This window comes from Perca flavescens, chromosome 18 (genome assembly GCF_004354835.1).
Source record: "Perca flavescens isolate YP-PL-M2 chromosome 18, PFLA_1.0, whole genome shotgun sequence".
NCBI lineage: Eukaryota > Metazoa > Chordata > Actinopteri > Perciformes > Percidae > Perca > Perca flavescens.
This window is the reverse complement of record NC_041348.1, coordinates 31,743,769-31,753,768: the sequence shown is the minus strand read 5'-3', so window position 1 is coordinate 31,753,768 and position 10,000 is coordinate 31,743,769. Positions and strand designations below refer to the sequence as shown.

The 10,000-nt window shown below is 38.4% G+C and overlaps 2 protein-coding genes across 5 annotated transcripts in view; both read left to right on the top strand.

The window, feature by feature from the left end:
• The window catches only part of cep43 (centrosomal protein 43), a 32,187-nt gene extending 27,099 nt beyond the window's left edge, over positions 1-5,088 (top strand). For all 4 annotated transcript variants that reach the window (XM_028605961.1, XM_028605960.1, XM_028605962.1 and 1 more), the window contains 3 exons: positions 1,147-1,180; positions 2,607-2,694; positions 4,916-5,088. In XM_028605961.1, coding sequence (XP_028461762.1) covers positions 1,147-1,180; positions 2,607-2,694; positions 4,916-4,996 — 203 coding nt within the window. In that variant the 3' untranslated portion in view covers positions 4,997-5,088. The remainder of the gene's footprint in view (positions 1-1,146; positions 1,181-2,606; positions 2,695-4,915) is intronic.
• Positions 5,089-7,004: 1,916 nt separating this feature from the next.
• Positions 7,005-10,000, top strand: part of ccr6a (chemokine (C-C motif) receptor 6a) — a 28,556-nt gene continuing 25,560 nt past the window's right edge. Inside the window, exon 1 of the mRNA XM_028605785.1 lies at positions 7,005-7,056. The gene's annotated coding sequence lies outside the window, so the exon portion shown is untranslated. The remainder of the gene's footprint in view (positions 7,057-10,000) is intronic.

Here is a 10,000-nt window from a genome sequence, read left to right as displayed (position 1 = left end):
TTAGATATATTAAACCGGTAAACTGTGTTAATGTTAGATATATTAAACTGGTAAACTGTGTTAATGTTAGATATATTAAACTGGTAAACTGTGTTAACGTTAGGTATATTAAACCGGTAAACTGTGTTAACGTTAGATATATTAAACCGGTAAACTGTGTTAACATTAGATATATTAAACTGGTAAACTGTGTTAATGTTAGATATATTAAACTGGTAAACTGTGTTAATGTTAGATATATTAAACTGGTAAACTGTGTTAATGTTAGATATATTAAACTGGTAAACTGTGTTAACGTTAGGTATATTAAACTGGTAAACTGTGTTAACGTTAGATATATTAAACCGGTAAACTGTGTTAACGTTAGATATATTAAACTGGTAAACTGTGTTAATGTTAGATATATTAAACTGGTAAACTGTGTTAACGTTAGATATATTAAACCGGTAAACTGTGTTAACGTTAGATATATTAAACCGGTAAACTGTTAACGTTAGATATATTAAACCGGTAAACTGTGTTAACGTTAGATATAATAAACCGGTAAACTTTGTTAACGTTAGATATATTAAACTGGTAAACTTTGTTAACGTTAGATATATTAAACCGGTAAACTGTGTTAACGTTAGATATATTAAACTGGTAAACTTTGTTAACGTTAGATATATTAAACCGGTAAACTGTGTTAACGTTAGATATATTAAACCGGTAAACTGTGTTAACGTTAGATATATTAAACCGGTAAACTGTGTTAACGTTAGATATATTAAACCGGTAAACTGTGTTAACGTTAGATATGTTAAACTGTGTTAACGTTAGATATATTAAACCGGTAAACTGTGTTAACGTTAGATATATTAAACCGGTAAACTGTGTTAACGTTAGATATATTAAACCGGTAAACTGTGTTAACGTTAGATATATTAAACCGGTAAACTGTGTTAACGTTAGATATATTAAACTGGTAAACTGTGTTAACGTTAGATATATTAAACCGGTAAACTGTGTTAACGTTAGATATATTAAACCGGTAAACTGTGTTAACGTTAGATATATTAAACCGGTAAACTGTGTTAACGTTAGATATATTAAACCGTAAACTGTGTTAACGTTAGATATATTAAACCGGTAAACTGTGTTTTTCAGATGACGACGTTGAATACGACGATGACTTCAACAGGTAAGACCTTCAGTTCTCTGGGTTTGGTTTTCTCAGGGGGTGTGTGTGTGTGTGTGTGTGTGTGTGTGTGTGTGTGTGTGTGTGTGTGTGTGTGTGTGTGTGTGTGTGTGTGTGTGTGTGTGTGTGTGTGTGTGTGTGTGTGTGTGTGTGTGTGTGTGTGTGTGTGTGTGTTGTGTGTGTGTGTGTGTGTGTGTGTATGTGTGTGTGTGTGTGTGTGTGTGTCTGGATGTGTGCCCACGCGTGTGTGTGCGAGTGCCTGCGCTTGTGTCTGTGTGTGTGTTTGTGTGTGTGTCTCTGTATGTGTTTTTGTGTGTGTGTTTGTCTGTGTGTGTGTGTGTGTGTGTGTGTGTCTGCCTATATGTGTGTTTTTGTGTGTGTTTGTCTGTTGGTGGGTGTGTGTGTGTGTCTGTCTCTGTCTGCGTATGTGTGTGTTTGTTTGTGTGTGTGTGTACTTGTGTATGTTTGTGTGTGTGTGTGTGTGTGTGTGTGTGTGTCTGCGTATATGTGTTTTTGTGTGTGTGTTTGTCTGTGTGTGTGTGTCTGCCTATATGTGTGTTTTTGTGTGTGTTTGTCTGTTGGTGGGGGTGTGTGTGTGTGTCTGTCTGTGTCTGCGTATGTGTGTGTTTGTTTGTGTGTGTGTGTGTGTGTGTCTGTTGGTGTGTGTGTGTCTGTCTGTGTCTGCGTATGTATGTGTGTGTGTGTGTGTGTGTGTGTGTGTGTGTGTGTGTGTGCGATATGATATGTGTGTGTGTGTGTGTGTGTGTGTGTGTGTGTGTGTGTCTGCGTATATGTGTGTTTTGTGTGTGTGTTTGTCTGTTGGTGTGTGTGTGTCTGCGTATATGTGTGTTTTTGTGTGTGTGTGTGTGTGTGTGTCTGTTGGTGTGTGTGTGTGTGTGTGTGTGTGTGTGTGTGTGTGTGTGTGTGTGTGTGTGTGTGTGTGTGTGTGTGTGTGTGTGTGTGTGTGTGTGTGTGTGTGTGTGTGTGTGTGTGTGTGTGTGTGTGTGTGTGTGTGTGTCTGTTGGTGTGTGTGTGTGTGTGTGTGTGTGTGTCTGTTGTGTGTGTGTGTGTGTGTGTGTGTGTGTGTGTGTGTGTGTGTGTGTGTGTGTCTGCGTGTGTGTCGGTCAACATGCAGAGAGGACAGATAAGCTTGCCTTTACGCGCTCTTTGGAACCGAAATTTGGCCCCTCAAAGAAAAGTCATTGTTCCATACTAATAGGATCGGAGTATCGGTGTCCAGCTCTACTTGATTTTTGTTGTGTTTTTTCTCCGTTTTACCACTTTTGTTTGTCGCTAAAACAACAAAATGACGAAAGTGCCACGCGGCGGTCTGATCTCTGACGGGAGGGGTTTGAGCTGGTTGTTGTTGTTGTGTGTTGTTGTGTATTGATGTGTTGTTGTTGTTGTTGTTGTTGTGTGTGTGTTGCAGCCATCGGTCAGATCTGTCCCGGAGCGAGATCAGCATCGGGGAGGAGATAGAGGAAGTTTCCATCGAGGGACCCGACAACAGCGACAAGGTGACAATACACTGACACGTTAGGGAATACAATATGCTGGCTCTGTACACGCTAAAAGTCCTGATTATTTACATGGAGTTTGGTGGAGATATGCTGGCTCTATACACGCTAAAAGTCCTGATTATTTACATGGAGTTTGGTGGAGATATGCTGGCTCTATACAGTGGGGGAAATAAGTATTTGACCCCTTGCTGATTTTGCAGGTTTGCCCACTTACAAAGAATGCAAAAATCTACAATTTTAATCATATGTACATTCTAACAGTGAAAGACAGAATCCCAAAGAAAATTCCAGAAAATTACATCATATGAATTTATTAAAATTGATAACCATCTGATGAGGAAAAACAAGTATTTGACCCCCTGGACAAACAGCAAGTATTCTGGCTCCTACAAGCCAGTTAGAATTTCTTTAAGACACAGCCCCAATCCGAACCAATTATCTACATCAAATATACCTGCCTCACCTCGTTACCTGTATAAAAGACACCTGTCAACACCCAAACAACCAGCATCCAACATCCCCACCATGGGCAAGACCAAAGAGCTTTCTACGGACATCAGGGACAAGATTGTTGATCTGCACAAGGCTGGGATGGGCTACAAGAGAATTGGAAAGCAACTTGGAGAGAAAAAATCAACTGTCGGTGCAGTTATCAGGAAATGGAAGAAGCACCACACCACCGCCAACCTCCCTCGGTCTGGGCCTCCACACAAGATCTTGCCTCGTGGGGTGTCCCTGATCATGCGAACGGTGAGGAATCATCCCAAAACCACAAGGGGGAACTGATGAATCAACTGAAGGCAGCTGGGACCACAGTTACAAAAGAAACGGTTGGTAACACACTACGCCGTCATGGATTGAAATCCTGCAGCGCACGCAAGGTCCCCCTGCTCAAGAAGAAACATGTACAGGCCCGCATGAAGTTCGCCATTCACCACCTGGACGACTCAGAAGAGGCCTGGAAGAAGGTGATGTGGTCAGATGAGACCAAAATAGAACTTTTTGGCCTCAACTCAACTCGTCGTGTTTGGAGGGCAAAGAACACAGAGTACAACCCAAAGAACACCATCCCCACCGTCAAGCATGGTGGTGGCAACATCATGCTTTGGGGTGCTTTTCAGCCAAGGGGACGGGACAACTCCATCGTATTGAGGGGAGGATGGACGGGGCCATGTATCGTGGAATTCTGGACCGACATCTCCTTCCCTCAGTGAGAGAGCTGAAGATGGGTCGAGGATGGGTGTTTCAGCACGACAACGACCCTAAGCACACCGCCAAAGCAACAAAAGAGTGGCTGAAGAAGAAGCACATCAAGGTTCTGGAGTGGCCTAGCCAGTCTCCAGACCTGAACCGATTGAAAATCTTTGGAGGGAGCTTAAAATTCGAGTTGCCAGGCGACAACCTCGGAACCTGAATGATTTGGAGGCTGTCTGCAGGGAGGAGTGGGCCAACATCCCTGCCGAAATGTGCACAAACCTTGTCACAAACTATAAAAACCGTTTGACATCTGTGCTGGCCAATAATGGCTTTTCTACAAAATATTAACATGCTGTTTGTCCAGGGGGTCAAATACTTGTTTTTCCTCATCAGATGGTTATCAATTTTAATAAATTCATATGATGTGATTTTCTGGAATTTTCTTTGGGATTCTGTCTTTCACTGTTAGAATGTACATATGATTACAATTGTAGATTTTTGCATTCTTTGTAAGTGGGCAAACCTGCAAAATCAGCAAGGGGTCAAATACTTATTTCCCCCACTGTACATGCTAAAAGTCCTGATTATTTACATGGAGTCTGGTGGAGATATGCTGGCTCTATACACGCTAAAAGTCCTGATTATTTACATGGAGTCTGGTGGAGATATGCTGGCTCTATACACGCTAAAGGTCCTGATTATTTACATGGAGTCTGGTGGAGATATGCTGGCTCTATACACGCTAAAAGTCCTGATTATTTACATGGAGTCTGGTGGTGGAGCTAAATATGCTGGCTCTATACACGCTAAAGGTCCTGATTATTTACATGGAGTCTGGTGGAGATATGCTGGCTCTATACACGCTAAAAGTCCTGATTATTTACATGGAGTCTGGTGGAGATATGCTTGTTCCTAAAAGTCCTGATTATTTACATGGAGTCTGGTGGAGATATGCTTGTTCCCATGTCCGTAGCGTTGTGTGTCTTTAAATGTGCGTCTCCTGTGTGTGTTTGTTGTGCAGTTTGATGACATCACTCAGGACCTGAGCGTCTCTCAGCTGAGCCAGAGTCACGGAGCTGACTACATGGAGGAGGTGGCCTGACCCCGCATCCCAGCATGCACCTCTTCGTATCGCCCCAATATTTAAGTCTGTACAGTTTCAATGAGAGAAATAAAACTTTGTTTGTATTGAGAGTTTCAGTTTGTGTCTTCAGGGTCGAAGAATGTTTGAACCTAACGGATGACACACACACACACACACAGACACACACACACACACACACACACACACACACACACACACAGACACAGACACACACACACACACACAGACACACACACCTAACTGGCGACATTAAGAAAAAAACGTTGAAAATAGGAGCAGAAACATCCCAGAGATCGTCAGAACGTTGTGAATATGCCACGACTGAAGCAACCCAGAAATACGCTTTAAAAAAAAAATTAAAAACAATTTTGGATTTTTTTGGGATTTTGTCGCATTTTGGGGCAAGGTTTTTTTTTTTTTTTTCAAGTATTTTTCTGGAGGGTTTTGTCTCGTTTTCTGATTTTTTTTATGGACAATTTTCCAATGTTTTTGTCACCTTTTCTGGCTATTTGGGTTTTTTTTGTGGTATTTATTTTTTACGTTTTTGTCGCTTTTTTTTTTTGCATATTTCAGGATTTTTGTCTCCTTTTCAAAGTATTTATTTTTTAATTTTTTTGTCGCTTTTTTTCGGGGTTTTTGCTTCCTTGTCTGAGTTTTTTTATGGACAATTTTCCAACGTTTTTGTCTCCTTTTCAGGCCTTTTTTTTTTTTTTTTTTTTTTTTCAGTTTTGTCTCTTATTTTTTAAATATTTTTATGGACATACAGACATGTCCCGGGACCTCCCCCCTCTCTCTCTTTGTCTCTCAGCATGAGTGGGAAATAAAAGAGAGAGGGAATAATGATAATCAAAACGTACCTTTTTAAGTTTAATTTTGGACACATAGGAAGCGTCATCATCTCATAAAGCCTCGTTCATATTTTAGATTTCTAATCTTCACGTTCACACACTGCGTCTCACTGGACTCTAAATATTTGACATTTTTATTGAATTGTGACCATTCAGAGATTGCTGAATTAGCTTTTAGCGCTTCCTGTTTGAAATCTCTTCTCACAGACTGGTGACCACAAAGTCATTCACACACACACACAGACACACACACACACACACATACAGACACACACACACACCTGAAGTTTCTGCAGGATGTTCAGACTCTTGGGCTGCTTTACATCTGAAATAAGAAAACAGTTTGAGGGGAAAACCGATGATGTGATGAGAGAGATGTGAGATGTAATAAAGAGCTGAAACAGAGAATGGGGGTGTTACTGAAAGAGGAAGACCTGAATTAGTGGTTTCACACACACACACACACACACACACACACACAGAGACACACACAGACACACACACACACAGAGACACACACAGACACACACACACACAGAGACACGCACAGACAGCACAGACAGACACACACACACACACACACACACACACACACACACACACACAGAGACACGCACAGACACAGACACACACAGAGACACACACAGAGAGACACGCACAGACACACACAGACACACACACAGAGACACGCACAGACACACACAGAGACACACACACACACACACAGACACACACAGAGACACACACACACATACAGACACACACACACACACAGACACACACATACAGACACACACACACACACACACAGCGACACACACACACAGACAGAGACACGCACAGAAACACAAACACACAAAGACATGCACACACACATAGAGACACACACAGACACACACACACACACACACACACACATACAGAGACGCACAAACACAGAGACACGCACAGAAACACAAAGACATGCACACACACATAGATATGCACAAAGACATGTACACATACATAGAGACACACACACCCACACACAGAGAGAGACACACACACACACACACACACACACACAGAAACAAACACACATAGATATGCACAGAGTCATGTACACACACACACACACACACACACACATTCACTTCCCTTTTAGCAGCAGTCTTGTCATCACCTGTGCGAGCTGAGAGGAAACCAGCAGCACGATCCAAACTTCAACCTGTGAGTTCAACTTTAATTTAATCTCTTTATTTATTCTCTCCATTTATCTCGCTTCTCTCTTTCTCTTTCTCTTCTTCTTTCTGAGAACAAGTTGTTTCTTGTAAAGTCTGTAAGAGTTTAAATTGAAGATTTAAATGTAAAATAGTTAATGCGACTCTGAAATGTTTGGATCAGCGGCTGTAATATGAGATATATATGATATTAGATCAGTAACAGCTGATATAATATGCGATATATATGATATTAGAGCAGTAACAGCTGATATAATATGAGATATATATGATATTAGATCAGCAACAGCTGATATAATATGAGATATATATATTAGATCAGTAACAGCTGATATAATATGAGATATATATGATATTAGATCAGCAACAGCTGATATAATATGAGATATATATATTAGATCAGTAACAGCTGATATAATATGAGATATATATGATATTAGAGCAGTAACAGCTGATATGAGATATATATGATATTAGAGCAGTAACAGCTGATATAATATGAGATATATGTGATATTAGAGCAGTAACAGCTGATATAATATGAGATATATATGATATTAGAGCAGTAACAGCTGATATAATATGAGATATATATGATATTAGATCAGTAACAGCTGATATAATATGAGATATATATGATATTAGATCAGTAACAGCTGATATAATATGAGATATATATGATATTAGATCAGTAACAGCTGATATAATATGAGATATATATGATATTAGATCAGTAACAGCTGATATAATATGAGATATATATGATATTAGATCAGTAACAGCTGATATAATATGAGATATATATGATATTAGATCAGTAACAGCTGATATAATATGAGATATATATGATATTAGATCAGTAACAGCTGATATAATATGAGATATATATGATATTAGAGCAGTAACAGCTGATATAATATGAGATATATATGATATTAGAGCAGTAACAGCTGATATAATATGAGATATATATGATATTAGAGCAGTAACAGCTGATATACAGTATATGATATATATGATATTAGAGCAGTAACAGCTGATATAATATGAGATATATATGATATTAGAGCAGTAACAGCTGATATACAGTATATGATATATATGATATTAGAGCAGTAACAGCTGATATAATATGTCAGATAACAATCAGTGAGTTGCTATTCTGTTTTTTTTTTTTTGAAAAGCAACGGGATGTATTCCTCCAGACTCTCGAATATAACAAATATATACTGTGTGTGTGTGTATATGTGTATATATATATATATATATATATATATGTATGTGTGTATACACAGTACTTTGCAAAAGTCTTAGGCAGGTGTGAACGAATGCTGTAAACTAAGAATGCTTCCAAAAATATAAATAATGATCTAAATCATACATTAATATTAATATTTGGTGTTACTGCCCTTTCCCTTCGAACCAGCATCAGTTCTTCCAGGTCCAGCTGCAGAAAGAAAACTGTGTAGGCTCGGAGTCAGACAGCCCTTCCACACACGTGGAGGTTTTTTGTGATTGTTGTGGGGCAAAAACCCTTGATTATGTTGCACGTTTTCTTCAAAGATGCGATGGAATATGAGGGATATTTGTGCTATTTTATGCGATGAAATTGTGGAAATTTGCAAAAATTGCAGTTTGATGAAAAAGAGAAAAATAAACACTGCTTTTATTGTTTACTTTATTTAAAAAATTAGTTTACAGATATTCAGTCATCGCGAGACGTAAAGAAATAAGATACAAAAATATATACAAATAATGTAATATGAAAGTAAAAATTAAAGTAATAGTCTAAACAGAGGGAAATAAAAGAGGCAAAAGAGACAGACTTTCAAACATTGTTAATAAAATATAATAATATAATATATATAATAATAATATATTAATATATATAATAATAATATATTAATATATATAATAATATATATAAATAATATATAATAATAATATATAATATATATAATATATATAATATATATAATAATAATAATTATTATATATAATGAATAATATATAATAATAATAATATATAATAATAATAATATATAACAATAATTATATATATAATAATAATTATATATAATAATAATATTAATAATTTTTAACTTTCTGCTGAGATATATTATGGGACTTTTTTGCTACGAAAATGCGAGGATTATGAAATCATGCAAGCCCCAAATATTTTGCGCGGAAAATCGGCAATTAATGCGGCGAAAGTGCGGCTTATTTGAAAAAAAATATGCACAAATATGCAGACTTTGGCTGATTATGAGTTGAATTAGACTGGTGTACACAAACGGAGCACAATATACAATACAATATATATCACTAACAGTAAAATAAGGTCAAGATATCAAAGCTCAGCTTAAATTAAAAGCCAATAAAATAATAGTGGGTCTTAAGCATGGACTTGAACACTTCAATGGTCCGAGCTGTTCTTCCATGAATAGGTAAACCATTCCAGAGGTTTGGATCAACCAATGAAAAGGCTGGAGCACATGGTGGAGCATCTGATTGGACGACCTCGGTGCTCTGACAGGTGTGCGGACATGTAAGAGCTCCGATTAAATAAGAAGGCGAGAACCCATTTACCATAGGACCTGGGGGGGTGCAGAACTACCTGTGTGTAGCCGGTTGGTGGAGGGAGGGACAGTAGTAGTTTAGAATGACTCGTGGGTCTAATGAGAGTCTGCAGGTAACAGTGGAGCACGGTGGAGGTTCCCTGCTAAGTTTGGGGGCTCCATTTCTACAAATGGAGGTGGAGATTTGGTCAGGATCAATGGTGAGAAACATCAGCAGATACTTCTCCATCAGGGAGGGGTACGATTGGCTGTGTTTGTGAGTGTGTGTGTGTGTGTCTGTGTGTGTTACAGTAGTTCATTAGATGACTTGGGTCATAAGGAAATCATTAAAGTGTACTTGTACAGGTGACTCAG